General features: G+C 48.5%; 1 protein-coding gene across 1 annotated transcript in view; it reads right to left on the bottom strand.

Moving 5' to 3' along the window:
• Positions 1 to 2,185, bottom strand: part of LOC139230545 (voltage-dependent T-type calcium channel subunit alpha-1I-like) — a 240,618-nt gene extending 238,433 nt beyond the window's left edge. The window contains exon 1 of the mRNA XM_070862381.1: positions 2,093 to 2,185. Coding sequence (XP_070718482.1) covers positions 2,093 to 2,185 — 93 coding nt within the window. The remainder of the gene's footprint in view (positions 1 to 2,092) is intronic.
• Between the last annotated feature and the right edge of the window lie 15,878 nt (positions 2,186 to 18,063).

The raw sequence follows: 18,063 nt of genomic DNA, 5'->3' as shown, positions 1-18,063 counted from the left end.
AAATTAAACAAATAAAACACAGTGCCCCCTTCTTAAAGGGACACAACGACTAGAGCCAACAAATTAACAAATAAATGTTGAAGGGAACCTTCACGAATCAAATTCAAATTCTGTTCCCTGTTGAGATGATGCACTCCAGTCCCTCCGGCGCCCACCTCTCGCGGAAGGCCGCGAGCGTACCGGTGGACACCGCGTGCTCCATCTCCAGGGACACCCTGGCGCGAAATCTCGGAAGACACTTCAGTGAGCTACTGAGGCGCTGATGCATTGTAAGAGGTTTTTCCAGGATCCTGTCTGACTGTTCAATTGAATGTAAAAGATCCGATGCTACATTTTTCCACCAGTACGCTCGTGGCCTTCCGTGAGAGGTCGGCACCGGAGGGACTGGGGTGGAAGAGAGGCAGGCAATCGGGTTGAACGACCCCCTCAACAGCTCTACAACTATTTTGGTAGAAACTTACATACAGGTGCCCCCTTGTTTTTTTTTTTGACGGCACCAAAAACACAAATTAACAACTGAACATAAAAAGAGGACCTTTGTCAAATCAAATCAAATTAAAATTTGGTTGCCGGGGGTGATGATGCACTCCAGTCCCTCCGGCGCCCACCTCTCGCGGAAGGCCGCGGGCGTAGCGGTGGAAAAAGTGTAGCGTAGGATCTTTTCCATTCAATTGAACAGTCAGACAGGATCCTGGAAAAACCTCTTACAATGCATCACTGCCACAATAGCTCACTGAAGTGTCAGCCTAGATTTTATGTTCAAATACTGGCACTGGGCTTGAAACCTCTGACTCAGAGGCAAGAGAGTTAACACTGAGCCAAGTCACAACTTGCTCAACAGCTCTACAACTATTTTCGTTGAAGACAATGATCAAATGCCCCCTGATTAAAGGGGGCACACTCCAAAAACTTTTCAGGTGCCCCCTTGTTTAGCGTTTTTTTTTTGAGGGCACCAACACACAAATTATACAAGTGCTCCCGGCACTAAAACTGGCACAATAAACAAATTAAACTTTAGACAAAAAACATCAACTTAAAATGTGGTTGCCGGGGGTGATGATACACTCCAGTCCCTCCGGCGCCCACCTCTCGCGGAAGGCCGCGAGCGTACCGGTGGACACCGCGTGCTCCATCTCCAGGGACACCCTGGCTCGGATGTAACCGCGGAAGAGAGGCAGACAGTTGGGCTGAACGACCCCCTCGACCGCCCGCTGCCTGGACCGGCTGATGGCCCCCTTGGCCGTGCCCAGGAGCAGTCCTACGAGGAGGCCCTCGGACCGGCCCACTCCCCTCCGCACAGGGTGCCCAAAGGTCAGGAACGTGGGACTGAAGTGCAGCCAGAAATTGAGGAGCAGCCCCTTCAGATATTGGAACAGGGGGCTGCAACCTCGTGCACGTTCAATAAAAACGTGGAACACGGACTCCTCCAGACCGCAGAAATTGCAGGCGGCCTGGGAGCCCGTGAACCGACTTAAAAACTTATTGCACGGAACTGCTCCGTGCAACACCCTCCAGGCCAAGTCCCCAAGAGATAGAGGGAGGACTCCCGCGTAGAGGGCACTCCATCGGAGACCCCCGCCTCCTCTGGATGGTAAGATGGTGCGCCGTGGCAGACGAGGATGGCAAGGTGGAGAGTTTGCAAAATGCAGCCCTCACAGGAAACCCCTCCGTGCAGAACTGAAAGGCACGGAGGTGATTTCCCCGAGGAGGCTCAAGTTGTGAGGGGCCGGCTCCCGAGGGAGGTTTCGGGGCTTGGCGCCGATGAGGAATTCCGTTAAACCTGTGAGCATATTCACAGGTGCATACAGTGCAGCTGGCTTCATCGAAATAAGAGCAAGGACCAATCTTTCTTTTGCCCTCTTCCATCTCCTCAACGGGGGTCCACTGAAAGTATCTGTAGCCCCCCCCCCCGCCACCCCGCAACTGCTAACCCAACTCACCAGCGAGGGAGGGGTGTTGGAGCCAACGCTCCTGCTCTACACCAGATGGCGGGTTCCAGCTTCGGTTGGACAGTGGGAGGCTCTGTAAGTAGATACGTTATTTTTTACATATACCCGAGTTATTCCAATGGAAAGAAATGGAGGTTTCCTACCTGTAATATCCTACATCGCTCACTGGAACAGTCCATGTCTTCGCAGGGTTGGTACATTCCCAAGGTGACACAGTTGAGAAGGATTACGAGCATGCTGACGTGCTCGAACCAAGTGAGAAGCACTGGGGTTAAGGAACACAACTAAACCGTCGGGCACAAAAACATTCGTCTCTTCATCTGAAAAAGTTCTTTTTAAAAATAAGCAACTGATTTCTTTCACAAAGAAGCAGAAGACACAGATTTAAGACAATCGGCAAACGCACCACAGAGGGGGAGCTGAGGAGAATTTGTTTTTTACGCAGCGAGTTGTTGTGATCGGGGAATGCGCTGCCTGAAAGGGCGGTGGGAGCAGATTCAATAGTGACTTTCAAACGGGAAATGGATAAATACTTGAAAGGAAAAAAATTGCAGGGTTATGAAAGAAAGATTTGCATTTCTATAGCGCCTTTCACGACCACGGGATGTCCCAAAGCACTTTAGAGCCAATTAAGTACTTTTGGAGTGTGGTCACTGTTGTAATGTGGGAAACGCGGCAGCCAATTTGCGCACAGCAAGCTCCCACACACAGCAATGTGATAATGACCAGATAATCTGTTTTAGTGATGTTGGTTGAGGGATAAATATTGGCCCCAGGACACCGGGGAGAACTCCCCTGCTCTCTTCAAAATAGTGCCATGGGATCTTTTGCATCCACCTGAGAGAACAGACGGGGCCTCGGTTTAATGTCTCATCTGAAAGACGGCACCTCCGACAGTGCGGCGCTCCCTCAGTACTGCCCCTCCGACAGTGTAGTGCTCCCTCAGTACTGCCCCTCCGACAGTGCGGCGCTCCCTCAGTACTGCCCCTCCGACAGTGTAGTGCTCCCTCAGTACTGCCCCTCCGACAGTGCGGCGCTCCCTCAGTACTGCCCCTCCGACAGTGTGGTGCTCCCTCAGTACTGACCCTCCGACAGTGTGGTGCTCCCTCAGTACTGTCCCTCCGACAGTGTGGTGCTCCCTCAGTACTGCCCCTCCGACAGTATGGTGCTCCCTCAGTACTGCCCCTCCGACAGTGCAGCGCTCCCTCAGTACTGCCCCTCCGACAGTGCGGCGCTCCCTCAGTACTGCCCCTCCGACAGTGCGGTGCTCCCTCAGTACTGCCCCTCCGACAGTGCGGCGCTCCCTCAGTACTGCCCCTCCGACAGTGTGGTGCTCCCTCAGTACTGCCCCTCCGACAGTGCAGCGCTCCCTCAGTACTGCCCCTCCGACAGTGCGGTGCTCCCTCAGTACTGCCCCTCCGACAGTGTGGTGCTCCCTCATAACAGCCCCTCCGACAGTGCAGCACTCCCTTAGTGCTGCACTGGGAATGTTGACCTAGATTCTGTTCTCATGTCCCTGGAGTGGGACTTGAACCCACGACCTTCTGACCCAGAGGCGAGAGTGCTGCCCACTGGGCAGCTGGGGCTTGAGACAGGGGGCGCAGTGCTAAGGGGAGGCATTGTACCCCTCTCTCGTGGGGCATTACCGTGGGAAACTCCCGAGCTAAAGATGCGGGCTGGGAGCGCTCCCAGAGTCGCCTGGGGGGACGGGGGGGGGGGGGGGGGTGGAATGGACTCATAAAAATACCACAAAAACATTCCCAAAACGTTGCACACATCACCACAACAAAAATCGCAACAAAATTTAAAAGACAAACCCATCGTACTTACCTCAGGAGCCCATTACTCACCTCCCCGCTGTCGGGATGGTGGGACCGCCCTGATTTCCCGGGCGGTCAGTGTGGGGCGCCCTGCGGGGCGGACGGGAGACAAAACTCGCGCCGGTGTCGCGACCAGGGGCGTTGCACACCGGGCGCGCAGCTCTTCCCCGGACACGAGGATCGCCGCGGGCCGCTGGAGGCTGACCGCCCGCCCACAACACCTCACCCCCCGCCATTGCCGCTGCTCCGGGGCGAAACGCAGCGCAGCAGAGCCGAAAATCCAGACCAAGGTGTTAAGGCACCTCCTCTGGCAACAGGAAGACTGCCTCCAATCCCTCGCGCTGTGGAGCACGGGAACATTTGGTGTTTGGGCACAAGGTGAAGGGTCTCGGGCCAGTGGTCAACCGTGGGTCAGTGGGGCAGCACACTCGCCTCAGAGTCAGAAGGTCGTGGGTTCAAGTCCCACTCCAGGGACTTGAGCACAAAATCCAGGCTGACACTCCCAGTGCAGTGCTGAGGGAGCGCCGTACTGAGGGAGTAGCACACTCTCGGAGGGGCAGTATTGAGGGAGCGCCGCACTGTCGGAAGGGTGGTACTGAGGAGTACCGCACTGTCGGAGGGGCAGTACTGAGGGAGCACCGCATTGTCGGAGGGGCAGTACTGAGGGGTGCCGCACTGTCGGAGGGGCAGTACTGAGGGGTGCCGCACTGTCGGAGGGGCAGTATTGAGGGAGCGCCGCACTGTCGGAGGGGCAGTACTGAGGGAGCACCGCACTGTCGGAGGGGCAGTACTGAGGGAGCACCGCACTGTCGGAGGGGCAGTACTGAGGGAGCGGCGCACTGTCGGAGGGGCAGTACTGAGGGAGCACCGCACTGTCGGAGGGGCAGTACTGAGGGAGCACCGCATTGTCGGAGGGGCAGTACTGAGGGAGCACCGCACTGTCGGAAGTGCTGACTTTCGGATGAGATGTTAAACCAAGGCCCCGTCTGCTCTCAGACAGACAGAAAAGATCCTAGGGCACTGTTTCGAAGAGCAGGGGAGTTCTCCCCGGTGTCCTGGGACCAATATTTATTTATCCCTCAATTAACACTTAAAAACAGATGACCTGTTTGTGGGAGCTTGCTGTGCGCAAATTGGCTGCCGCATTTCCAACATTACAACAGTGACTACACTCCAAATAGTAATTTATTTGCTGTAAAGCGTTTTGGGACATCCTGAGTTTATGAAAGACGCTATATAAATGCAAGTATTTATTTAACTTTTGGCTGCCAAAACCCTCATCCGTGCTTTTCCCGCCTCCAGACTTGACTATTCCATTGCTCTCCTGGCTGGCCTCCCATCCTCCACCTTCCCTAAATTTAACCTCATACAAAACTCGGCTGCCCATGTCCTAACACGCACCCAGTCCCGCTCACCCATCACCCTCTGTGCTAGCTGCCCCGTGTCCTAACTCGCACCCAGTCCCGCTCACCCATCACCCTCTGTGTTCGCTGCCCCGTGTCCTAACTCGCACCCAGTCCCGCTCACCCATCACCCTCTGTGTTCGCTGCCCCGTGTCCTAACTCGCACCCAGTCCCGCTCACCCATCACCCCCTGTGCTCGCTGCCCCGTGTCCTAACTCGCAGCGAGTCCCGCTCACCCATCACCCGCTGTGCTCACTGCCCCGTGTCCTAACTTGCAGCGAGTCCCGCTCACCCATCACCCCCTGTGCTTGTTGACCTACATTGGCTCCCGGTCCGGCAACGCCTCAATTTTTAAATTCGCATCCCTGTGTTCACATCCCTCCATGGTCCTCACCCCCTCCCTATCTCTGTAACCTCCTCCAGAACTTAGTATCGGAGGCGGTCGGAACTAGTCAGGTCCCGACTGGCGAGTTGGAGGGGGGGAGAACACTAGTTTGGTATCCATTTCATTGAAACGAGGTCCCGCTGCCAAATTCAAGCACGGCAAATGGTCGGTCGATGATGTACCGCCCCATTTTACGGGGGCTGGTCCGATTCCTTCCCCCCGAGGTATGGTCGCAGGATTAAAACACACCAGCCTGCCCACCGTTCTTATCCCTTCTCCACTCTCTCTCTCCTCCCCTCCCAGTTAGAGGGGGCTACATTGGGTGCCAAGGTGTCAGTATTGCGTTGCTGAAAGAGAGGGTTTCCTGAATTAGATGAAAAGCTAGTTGCATTTTATTACTTCCCTGCTGACATCTCATGAAATCCTTGCATTGCAAACCAGGATTGATTTTTCTTTTAATCATTGGTATTTTAAAGGCAGAGTGCATTTTGCTGATTGCGACCACAATTGCAAATGTGATAAACACGGAGATTTATACTTTCTTGCAAACATACAGCACATTGGGCCCATCGAGCCTGTGCCGGCTCTGTGACACAGTGATCCAATCAGTCCCACTCCTCCCGCTCTTTCCCAACAGTCCTGTGAATTAACCCCTTCTTGTATTTATCCAATTTCCCGTTTGAAAGTTACTATTGAATCGGCTCCCACCGCCCTTTCAGGCAGCGCGTTCCCGATCACAACAACTCACTGCGTTAATACAGTCTCCTCATTCCCGCCCTTCACCACTGCTGCATTTGGAAAAGCCAATCACACGAATTAGAAACATAGAAACATAGAAAACAGGTGCAGGAGTAGGCCATTCGGCCCTTCTAGCCTGCACCACCATTCAATGAGTTCATGGCTGAACATGCAACTTCAGTACCCCATTTCTGCTTTCTCACCATACCCCTTGATCCCCCTAGTAGTAAGGACTTCATCTAACTCTTTTTTGAATATATTTAGTGAATTGGCCTCAACTACTTTCTGTGGTAGAGAATTCCACAGGTTCACCACTCTCTGGGTGAAGAAGTTTCTCCTCATCTCGGTCCTAAATGTCTTACCCCTTATCCTTACCCCTGGTTCTGGACTTCTCCAACATTGGGAACATTCTTCCTGTATCTAACTTGTCTAAACCCGTCAGAATTTTAAACGTTTCTATGAGATACCCTCTCATTCTTCTGAACTCCAGTGAATACAAGCCCAGTTGATCCAGCCTTTCTTGATAGGTCAGTCCCGCCATTCCGGGAATCAGTCTGGTGAACCTTCGCTGCACTCCCTCAATAGCAAGAATGTCCTTCCTCAAGTTAGGAGACCAAAACTGCACACAATACTCCAGGTGTGGCCTCACCAAGGCCCTGTACAACTGTAGTAACACCTCCCTGCCCCTGTATTCAAATCCCCTCGCTATGAAGGCCAACATGCCCTTTGCTTTCTTAACCGCCTGCTGTACCTGCATGCCAACCTTCAATGACTGATGTACCATGACACCCAGGTCTCGTTGCACCTCCCCTTTTCCTAATCTGTCACCATTCAGATAATAGTCTGTCTCTCTGTTTTTACCACCAAAGTGGGTAACCTCACATTTATCCACATTATACTTCATCTGCCATGCATTTGCCCACTCATCTAACCTATCCAAGTCACTCTGCAGCCTCATAGCATCCTCCTCGCAGCTCACACTGCCACCAACTTAGTGACATCCGCAAATTTGGAGATACTACATTTAATCCCCTCATCTAAATCATTAATGTACAATGTAAACAGCTGGGGCCCCAGCACAGAACCTTGCGGTACCCCACTAGTCACTGCCTGCCATTCTGAAAAGTACCCATTTACTCCTACTCTTTGCTTCCTGTCTGACAAACAGTTCTCAATCCACGTCAGCACACTACCCCAAATCCCATGTGCTTTAACTTTGCACATTAATCTCTTGTGTGGGACCTTGTCGAAAGCCTTCTGAAAGTCCAAATACACCACATCAACTGGTTCTCCCTTGTCCACTCTACTGGAAACATCCTCAAAAAATTCCAGAAGATTTGTCAAACATGATTTCCCTTTCACAAATCCATGCTGACTTGGACCTATCATGTCACCTCTTTCCAAATGCGCTGCTATGACATCCTTAATAATTGATTCCATCATTTTACCCACTACCGATGTCAGGCTGACCGGTCTATAATTTCCTGTTTTCTCTCTCCCTCCTTTTTTAAAAAGTGGGGTTACATTGGCTACCCTCCACTCCATAGGAACTGATCCAGAGTCAATGGAATGTTGGAAAATGACTGTCAATGCATCCGCTATTTCCAAGGCCACTTCCTTAAGTACTCTGGGATGCAGACCATAAGGCCCTGGGGATTTATCGGTCTTCAATCCTATCAATTTCCCCAACACAATTTCCCGACTAATAAGGATTTCCCTCAGTTCCTCCTTCTTACTAGACCCTCTGACCCCGTTTATATCCGGAAGGTTGTTTGTGTCCTCCTCAGTGAATACCGAACCAAAGTACTTGTTCAATTGGTCTGCCATTTCTTTGTTCCCCGTTATGACTTCCCCTGATTCTGACTGCAGGGGACCTATGTTTGTCTTTACTAACCTTTTTCTCTTTACATATCTATAGAAACTTTTGCAATCCGTTTTAATGTTCCCTGCAAGCATCCTCTTGTACTCTATTTTCCCTGCCCTAATCAAACCCTTTGTCCTCCTCTGCTGAGTTCTAAATTTCTCCCAGTCCCCGGGTTCGCTGCTATTTCTGGCCAATTTGTATGCTACTTCCTTGGCTTTAATACTATCCCTGATTTCCCTTGATAGCCACGGTTGAGCCACCTTCCCTTTTTTATTTTTACGCCAGACAGGAATGTACAATTGTTGTAATTCATCCATGCGGTCTCTAAATGTCTGCCATTGCCCATCCACTGTCAACCCCTTAAGTATCATTCGCCAATCTATCCTAGCCAATTCACGCCTCATACCTTCAAAGTTACTCCTTCTTTAAGTTCTGGACCATGGTCTCTGAATTAACTGTTTCATTCTCCATCCTAATGTAGAATTCCACCATATTATGGTCACTCTTCCCCAAGGGGCCTCGCACAACGAGATTGCTAATTAATCCTCTCTCATTACACAACACCCAGTCATCTCGGTCCTAAATGGCGTACCCTTTATTCTTAGACTGTGACCCCTGGTTCTGGAACTCCCTAGCAATGGGAACATTCTTCCTGCCTCTAACCTGTCCAATCCCATCAGAATTTTATATGTTTCTATGAGATCCACTCTCATTCTTCTAAACTCCAGTGGATACAGGCACAGTTGATCCAGTCTCTCCTCATATGTCAGACCTGCCATCCTGGATGTGGGCGTCGCTGGCAGTGCCAGCATGTATTGCCCATCCAGAATTGCCCTCGAGCAGGAGATAAGGGGGTCCAACGAACGAAGGTTCACCAGTCTGGTTCCTGGGATGGGGGGGATTGTCCTATGAGGAGAGATTGAGTAGACTTGGCTGATACTCTCTGGAGTTTAGAAGAACGAGAGGTGATGTTGTTGCAACGTATAAAATTCTTACAGGGCTCGACAGGGTAGATGCAGGGAGGATGTTTCCCCCGGGCTGGGGAGTCTAGAACCAGGGGGCACAGTCTCAGGATAAGGGGTCGGCCATTTAGGACTGAGATGAGGAGAAACTTCTTCACTCAGAGGCTGGTGAATCTTTGGAATTCTCTGCCCCAGAGGGCTGTGGAGGCTCAGTCATTGAGTATATTTTAGACAGAGATCGATAGATTTTTGGACTCTAAGAGAATCCAGGGATTATGGGGATCGGGTAGGAGACAGTTCAGAGAAGGTTCACTCGGTTGATTCCGGAGATGAGGAGGTTGACTTATGAGGAAAGATTGAGGAGGTTGGGCCTCTACTCATTGGAATTCAGAAAAATGAGGGGTGATCTTATTGAAACGTGTAAGATTATGAGGGGCTTGACAAGGTGGATGTTTCCACTGATGGGGGAGACTAGAACTAGAGGGCACGATCTTAGAATAAGGGGCCGCCCATTTAAAACTGAGATGAGGAGAAATTTCTTCTGTCAGAGGGTTGTAAATCTGTGGAATTCGCTGCCCCAGAGAGCTGTGGAAGCTGGGACATTGAATATATTTAAGACAGAAATAGACAGTTTCTTAACCGATAAGAGATTCTGGGGAACGGGCAGGGAAGTGGAGCTGAGTCCATGATCAGATCAGCCATGATCATATTAAATAGTGGAGCGGGCTCGAGGGGCCATATGGTCCACTCCTGCTCCTATTTCTTAAGCACGGCACTGGGAGTGAGAGCATATGATGGATGCTCAAGCCCCTGGAGTGGGACTTGAACCCACAACCTGCTGAATCAGAGGCGAGAGTGCTGCCCACTGAGCCACGGCTGACACTGGGTGTGACAGACAGATGTCAAGGCCTTGAAGGAGAGATTTACCAGAATGGTTGCTGGGGGGGGGCTGAGCGACTTCGGTTACATGGGGAGACTGGAGAAGCTGGGATCGTTCTCCTTAGAGCAGAGAAGGTGAAGGCGAAATTTAACAGAGGCGTTCCAAATTATGAGGTGTTTTGATAGAACAGATTGGGAGCAACTCTTTCCAGTGGTAGAAGGCTCGGTAACCAGAGAACACAGATTTAAAATAATTGGCAAAAAAAAAGCTGTGGGGGGAGGGGTAGGGATGCGGAGAATGTTTTTACGCAGCGAGTTGTTGTGATCGGGAACACGCTATCTGAAAGGGTGGTGACTTTCAGAAGAGAATTGGATAAATAAATAATTGAATGGGAAAAATGCAGGGTTGTGGGGAAAGAGCGGGGGGAGTGGGACTGATCGCTGTATCGCTCGGTCACAGAGCCGGCACAGGCTCGATGGGCCCAATGGCCTCCTCCTCTGCTGTACGATTCCAAGAAAATACAGATCATGTTTGCAATTGTGGTCACAATCAGCGGAATACACTCAGCCTTTAAAATACTAATAATTAAAAGGAAAATCAATGTTAGTTCAGACTCATGGTGTGCAATGCAAGGATTTCATGAGATGCCAGCAGGGAAGTCATAAAATGCAACAAGCTTCTCATCTAATTCAGGAAACTCTCTCCATTTCAACAACGCAATAATTTAATCGGCTGTGTTTTTTTTTTAATTGAGAAACCGCGGTGGTAGGCCGAATGCAGGAGAGTGAGCCGTTAGAAAAAAACTGCACAAGGTAAAATCAGGAAATGGAGAATAAGGGTCCCTGAAACTTGGATTTTAAACCCCCACCGATTGTGGCATGCAGGCCCAGAAACTGCAGCCCGCGACACCCGTTTATCAGGTGCCGCGCGGACACCCAAGGCCCCAAAAAGGCAGACAGGAAGGATGCATCCGCTGCTATTGTCAGTAACGGTGACCATGAACCAGATTGTCATAAACACCCATCTGGTTCACTGATGTTCTTTTTAGGGAAGGAAATCTGCCGCCCTTACCCGGTCTGGCCGTATACGTGACTCCAGACCCACAGCAATGTGGTTGACTCTTAGCTGCCCCTCTGAAATGGCCCAGCGAGCCACTCAGTAGTACCAAACCCCTACGAGATGGACTGCAGCGGTTCAAGAAGGCGGCTCACCACCACCTTCTCAAGGGGCGATTAGGGATGGGCAATAAATGCCGGCCTTGCAAGCGACGCCCACATCCCGTGAACAAATTCAAAAAGCGCCCCGCCCACCATATTGGGCAAGGACAAGTGAGAGGCATCCTCTAGCCACACCGGAAGAAGCTGTTTGTCCCTTGAATATGCGCATTGCATCTGCTCGAGGCCCTCCCCAAATGCATTACCTCACACTTCTCCGGATTGAATTCCGTTTGCCACTGTGCTGCCCACCTGACCAGCTCACGGATACCTTCCTGCAGTCGGCAGCATCCTTCTCCGTTAGAGAAAAAATTGTTTCAGAGTAAGAGGCCGCCCATTTAGAACTGGGATGAGGAGGAAGTTCTTCTCTCAGAGGGTCGTGAATCTGTGGAATTCTCTGCCCCAGAGAGCTGTGGGGGCTGGGTCATTGAATATATTTAAGATGGAGATAGACAGATGCTTAAACGATAAGGGAGTCAAAGGTTATGGGGAGCGGGCAGGGAAGTGGAGTTGAGGCCAAGATCAGATCAGCCATGATCTTATTGAATGGCGGAGCAGGCTCGAGGGGCCGAATGGCCGACTCCTGCTCCGATTATGTTCTTACGTTAGCAATGCCTACCATGCTCATCTTCTCTTACTCACCTGATGACATCTCCACTTGGGAGGGTTTAGCTGACATGAGGTTGGAGGGGGTGATGGGGAGAGGAATCGCAGACACAATGTGGATTCTGCCTCCTCCCATCCCATAGCCAGAATTCTGCCGCTCGGTGTTGGGCCCATGGATTTAAGAGTACATTATGGTGCTGTGCAGGGCCAGCTTTGATCGTGTAGGGATCTGCGCTTTGATCAAAACGAGCCATTATGAGTTTGAAGAACAGAAGTATGATATCTGCACAGAGAACAAGCAACACAGCTCCTAACATGGCAGGCAGCTCTCTCAGAAGTCTCCAGAAATCTGCCTGGTTCTGTTTATTATTAACCCTGCACTTGCAGTACACATTACGTCCACATCCACAGTGTGGAGCTACAAACATTACAAGCTTACAGACATTACACTTCTCCCTCCTGAATGAAGAAGCCATCATAACAAACATCATACATAACTTTCATGTTTATACATAACACAGGATATAAACTTATTTTTTTCCATATTTACAAATTTAACTTTACCACGTGTTTTCTGTTTCGAAGAGGATACCTTTGCTCTCGAACAGAACCTTCCAAACATGGTGTCGATCTAAACTCATTCGAGGCTCATCCTGAGGAACATTTTCCTCCACGGAATTTCCTTGATTTTCATTTGAACTCACTCTAACTTCAGGCTCTTTGTTTTCCTGACTCGGACTCAGACTTTCATTCTGATTCTCTCCTGGATTTGTTTCCAGTACATTGGATTTAGGATTTGCTACTGGTATATCAAAACTATCTGATGAGTCAGAAATAATTGAATCATTTCCACCTTCAACTCCTTCAATGTCTGTAAAATTTTCGTAAAATGTCCAATGTTTTACTTGTTGTAGGTAAAATATGATCAATATGAACAAACCTCACCTGTCCATTATCAAACATCTTTACCAAATATGTGCAAGGACCACATATCTTCACCACCCTTCCTGGTAACCACTTTAACCATTTATGGTGATGGTTCTTCACTCTCACCTTCTGGTTTAATTTCACACTTCTCTCTTTTACTCTACCTCTATCATGATTCTCTTTCTGTCTTAATCATGTCTCTTCTACGGACTGTGCCAAATTTGTCTTTAACAACGAGAATCTGGTTCGTGGCTGTCACTTGAGAAACAACTCAGCTGGTGTTTTACCAGTGGTTGTATGAGGAGTATTTCGATATGTAATCAAAAAATTAGCAAATTTGTGATCCAATGACAACTGTCGTTTCCTTGGATTTGGATTTAACATTTGTTTTATGAGGGCTCGTTTTACAATTTGTACAGTGCGCTCTGCTGCACCATTCGAAGCAGGATGGTATGGTGGAACCTTGGTATGTTTCACACCATTTTTGCTTGTGAATTGTGCAAATTCTTCTGAACGAAATTGTGGTCCATTATCCGAAACAATTTCTTCAGGGGGGCCAAATGAAGAAAATAATTTTCGTAAAATGTCCAATGTTTTATTGTTGTTATTTTCCACATTGGAAACACCTCAACCCACTTCGAATGGCTGTCAATCACAATGAACAATTGTTGTCCTTCTAACTCAGCAAAATCAATATGTAGCCTTTGCCACACTCTGGGAGGCCATTTCCATGGCTGTAATAGTACTGATGGTGGTTGCTTGCTTACCGATTGACATGTCGTACACTGACTCACGATGTACTCTATATCTTTATCAAGACCTGGCCACCATAAATAACTACGTGCAAAACTCTTGGTCAAGCACAGTCCCAAGTGCTGGTCATGGAGGTCTCCTAATAATTTGGACCTGAATTTATTTGGTATAACCACTCTTGCACCCCACATGATACAATCTTTATCGACTGATAATTCATTCCTATGAATGAAGAATGGATGTGTATCTTTGTCTGTTACCTGGTTTGGCCATCCATTTGCAATATACTCATACACCTTTGACATCACTGGGTCATGTTTGGTTGCTCTACCAATCTCTTCAGCTGTGACTGGCAGTTCATCAATGTATGAAAAGTAAAACACTTCTTCCCTATCGGGTGTAACTTGTGATGGGGAAGGCAATCAAGACATTGCATCAGCATTACTGTGATCAGCTGATCGTCTGTATTCAATAGCATATGTATATGCTGACAAAATCAAAGCCCATCTCTGCATTCGGGCTGCAGCTAATGTTGGAACTGGGGACTTTGGATTGAGGATTGCAGTTAGGGGCTTATGGTCCGTAACAATGGTAAACTTACGACCATACAAGTATTTGTGAAACTTCTTGACCCCAAAAATTAATGCCAAAGCTTCCCTTTCAATTTGCGCATAATTACTCTCACTGGCACTGAGAGTGCGTGAAGCAAAAGCAATTGGTCTCTCCTCCCCACTACGTGATACATGAGAGGTTACTGCCCCAACTCCATACGGAGAGGCATCACATGCTAGCTTAATCTCCTTAGATATGTCATAGTGAACTAACATGGTGCTCTCTACCAATTTTCTTTTACACTCCTTGAATGCTGTATCGCATTCTTTTGACTACTTCCAATGGACCTGTTTTTTCAAAAGTTCATTCAGTGGATGTAATATTGTAGCCAAATTTGGTAGGAACTTCCCATAATAGTTCAAAAGACCCAAGAATGAACGAAGTTCAGTGGCATTCCTGGGAATGGGTGCATTTCTGATCGCATCCAATTTTTCCATGGTTGGATGTAAATCATCTTTGTCTACTCTGTACCCTAAGTACTCCACTGAGTTTTTAAATAACTCACACTTACGAGCAGACACTCGTACTCTGTGCTTCTCTAGCCGTTTGAGGACTTCATTCAATATGTTATTATGAATTTGCCTATTTGGTGCTGAAATTAGTATGTCATCTAAATAACATACTACCCCTTCAATACCTTGCAAAATCTGGATCATCACCCCTTGGAATATGGCAGGGGCGGAAGACACTCCAAACGCTAGCTTATTAAATTGATATAGGTCTAGATGAGTATTTATAGTCAAACATGACTTGGACTCCTCATCTAGTTCAAGCTGTAAGTAGGCATTCGTAAGATCCAGTTTTGAGAAGATCTGACCACCTGTCAGTGTTGTGAACAAATCTTCTATATTCGGCAATGTATTGGGGACATTACCCTCTAGAACCTGGTTTACGGTTACTTTATAATCACCACACAATCTTACCTTACCATCAGACTTAGGTACAACAACAATGGGTGTAGCCCAATTACATCGATCTATCTTACAAATAATGGTCTCAGATTCTAGTCTTTTGAGTTCTTGCTCAACTTTCTCCTTGAGTGCATATGATATGGAACGTGGCTTGTAGTAAACCGATCTAGCGTCCTTCTGTACCCTGACACTCGCCTTGAAACCTTGGATCGGACTGCCCGTTTCGCAGAACACCTTCGGATACTTCTTGATAACCTCATCCGTTGATGAAAATCTCGCTTCCACACAGAAAATCTTACTCCAATCCAGATTCAGTGAGCTCAACCAATTTCTTCCTAGTAAGTCAGACTTGTCTCCTTTCACTACTATTAGAGGCAAGTTCTGAAATTGATCTTTATATTTCACCGGTACGGTGATACGACCTACCACAGGAATTTTCTCTCTCGAGTAGCCTCGCTGCTCTATCTTGGATTTCTCCAGTTGGAAATCACGCAATTTGTCGCAGTACAGCGACTCCGGTACTACACTCACGGATGCACCCGTGTCGATTTCCATTGGTATTTTGAATCCCGCAACATCTATGTGGATTTTGATGATTTCCGAATCGCTGTCCGTTAACCTCGTGCTCCTGATGACGTGTAACTCTAACATCTCCTCATACTGTTGTTGTTCTTTCATGCTATGTAGTCTCTTGGGATTTCTACTCATAGCTTTGAACGCTGAACTCATAGCTTTGAAAGCTGGTTTACCCTTCAGTCGGCATGCCTTCGCAAGATGCCCAGTCTTTCTGCAGGAGAAACATGCTGCCTTCACGTATGGACAACTTTGAGCAATGTGTTGTCCCAGGCACCTATAGCACGACTTCAACGCTCTGTTAGAATTTCCAGTTTCTGAGACTTTGGGCCCCCACCGTCTTTTACCTTGAACCTGCTGGTGATTTACCTTGGTTGACTGACGACTGTAATTATTATTTAATTCTCGGGAATATTGTTCAGCCATGCCTATCGACCTCACTGTCTGACAAGCAATCTCAAAAGTCAAGTCATCCGTCATCAATAACTTCCTTCTGATCACATCATTTTTCATCCCACAAACAAAACGATCCCATAATGCGTGGTTTTGAAAAGTTTCCAAAATTACAGTGCATCGATAGCTTTTTTAATGCAACGATGTAATCACTGATAATTTCATCAGCCTTTTGATTCCGAATCCTGAAATGCTAGCTTTCAGCAATTTCTAACGGTTTGGGGTTATAGTGCTGCTTCAGCTTCATTAAAATCTCTTTAAGTGTTGTGTCCTTTGGCTCGTCAGGCACAAGCAGATTTACAAGAGTGTCATATAATGCTAGACCTGCCTCCGATATGAAGATCGCTTTCTTACGTTCCAACACAGTCCGGTTCTGGACTGCATTGTCTGGAACTTCGATTATGTTATTTGCAGTGAAATACATTTCTAGCCGATCCACATACGCTTTAAAATGCTCCCGATCATGTCTATATTCTCCCAAATGTCCCAATACACCTGCCATTTTAATCTCTAGCTGTTCACACCATGTGCTGTATTTTACGTCGAATTTTGTAGTTTTTTCCAAAGACAGAAACTTCCAAAGTCTCTCTGTCGGCTGGCTGAATCCTTCCCCAACAAAATTTAAGCTTTAAATCATCCGAAAAATCCCATCCTCATCGCCAAACCTGATATCGTCACAGAGTACAACTACACACAGCTCCTAACATGGCAGGCAGCTCTCTCGGAAGTCTCCGGAAATCTGCCTGGTTCTGTTTATTATTAACCCTGCACTTGCAGTACACAATACGTCCACATCCACAGTGTGGAGCTACAAACATTACAAGCTTACAGACATTACAAGAAGCTAAACCACCATCCATAATTAAAATCTGTAATCGGCTTGTCCCCATTTCTGGAGCAGCTGTTTTTAAGACCATTAAACGAGGGTTTACATCAAGGTGCGTGTCAAAGAATGTAGTAACTCCTTTGAAATGAGATTTACACGTTCAACACTGGATAATCCACACCAGAAATAGCCTGTGGATCGCACCATAGGTGCTTGCTGCCTCCGTCAATTCATTAGGAAATTAAAACTCCTTACGTGCTGTAGCTTACACCTGAGCAGTCAGGGAAATTGTACAAGAGAGTATTTTCTAACTGCTGTAACTGTGGCTCAGTGGGCAGCACTTTTGCCTCGGAGTCAGAAGGTCATGAGTTCAAGTCCCCGCTCCAGAGACTTGAGTTCAAAATCCAGGCAGACACTCTCAGTGTAGTACTGAGGGAGTGCCACACAGTCGGAGGGGCAGTACTGAGGGAGTGTCGTACTGTCGGAGGGGCAGTACTGAGGGAGTGCTGTACTGTCGGAGGGGCAGTGCTGAGGGAGCGCCACACTGTCAGAGGGGTAGTACTGAGGGAGCGCCACACAATCGGAGGGGCAGTACTGAGGGAGTGCCACACAGTCGGAGGGGCAGTACTGAGGGAGTGCCGTACTGTCGGAGGGGCAGTGCTGAGGGAGCGCCACACTGTCAGAGGGGTAGTACTGAGGGAGCGCCACACAATCGGAGGGGCAGTACTGAGGGAGTGCCGTACTGTCGGAGGGGCAGTGCTGAGGGAGCGCCACACTGTCAGAGGGGTAGTACTGAGGGAGCGTCACACTTTCGGAGGGGCAGTACTGAGGGAGTGCCGCACTGTTGGAGGGGCAGTACTGAGGGAGTGCCGCACTGTCGGAGGGGCAGTACTGAGGAGTATCACACTGTTGGAGGTGCCGTCTTTCGGATCTTTTAAACTGAGGCCCTTCTCACTGCTCCAAGATCCCACGGCACTATTTTGAAGAAGAGCAGGAGAGTTCTCCCCGGTGTCCTGGGGCCAATATTCATCACTCAACCAAACGTTCATCCCTTTGCTGTTTGTGGGACCTTGTGTACAAAATGGCCGCCTTGCTTGGCTAACAGCGCACTGCGCGTGGAGAAATTAAGATGTTTCAGAGAGATAATAAGATGATCATAAATGCAAGCCCTTCTGTCGTTTCACAAG

The sequence above is a fragment of the Pristiophorus japonicus genome, chromosome 19 (assembly GCF_044704955.1).
Source record: "Pristiophorus japonicus isolate sPriJap1 chromosome 19, sPriJap1.hap1, whole genome shotgun sequence".
NCBI lineage: Eukaryota > Metazoa > Chordata > Chondrichthyes > Pristiophoridae > Pristiophorus > Pristiophorus japonicus.
This window is presented reverse-complemented; position numbering and strand designations above follow the sequence as displayed.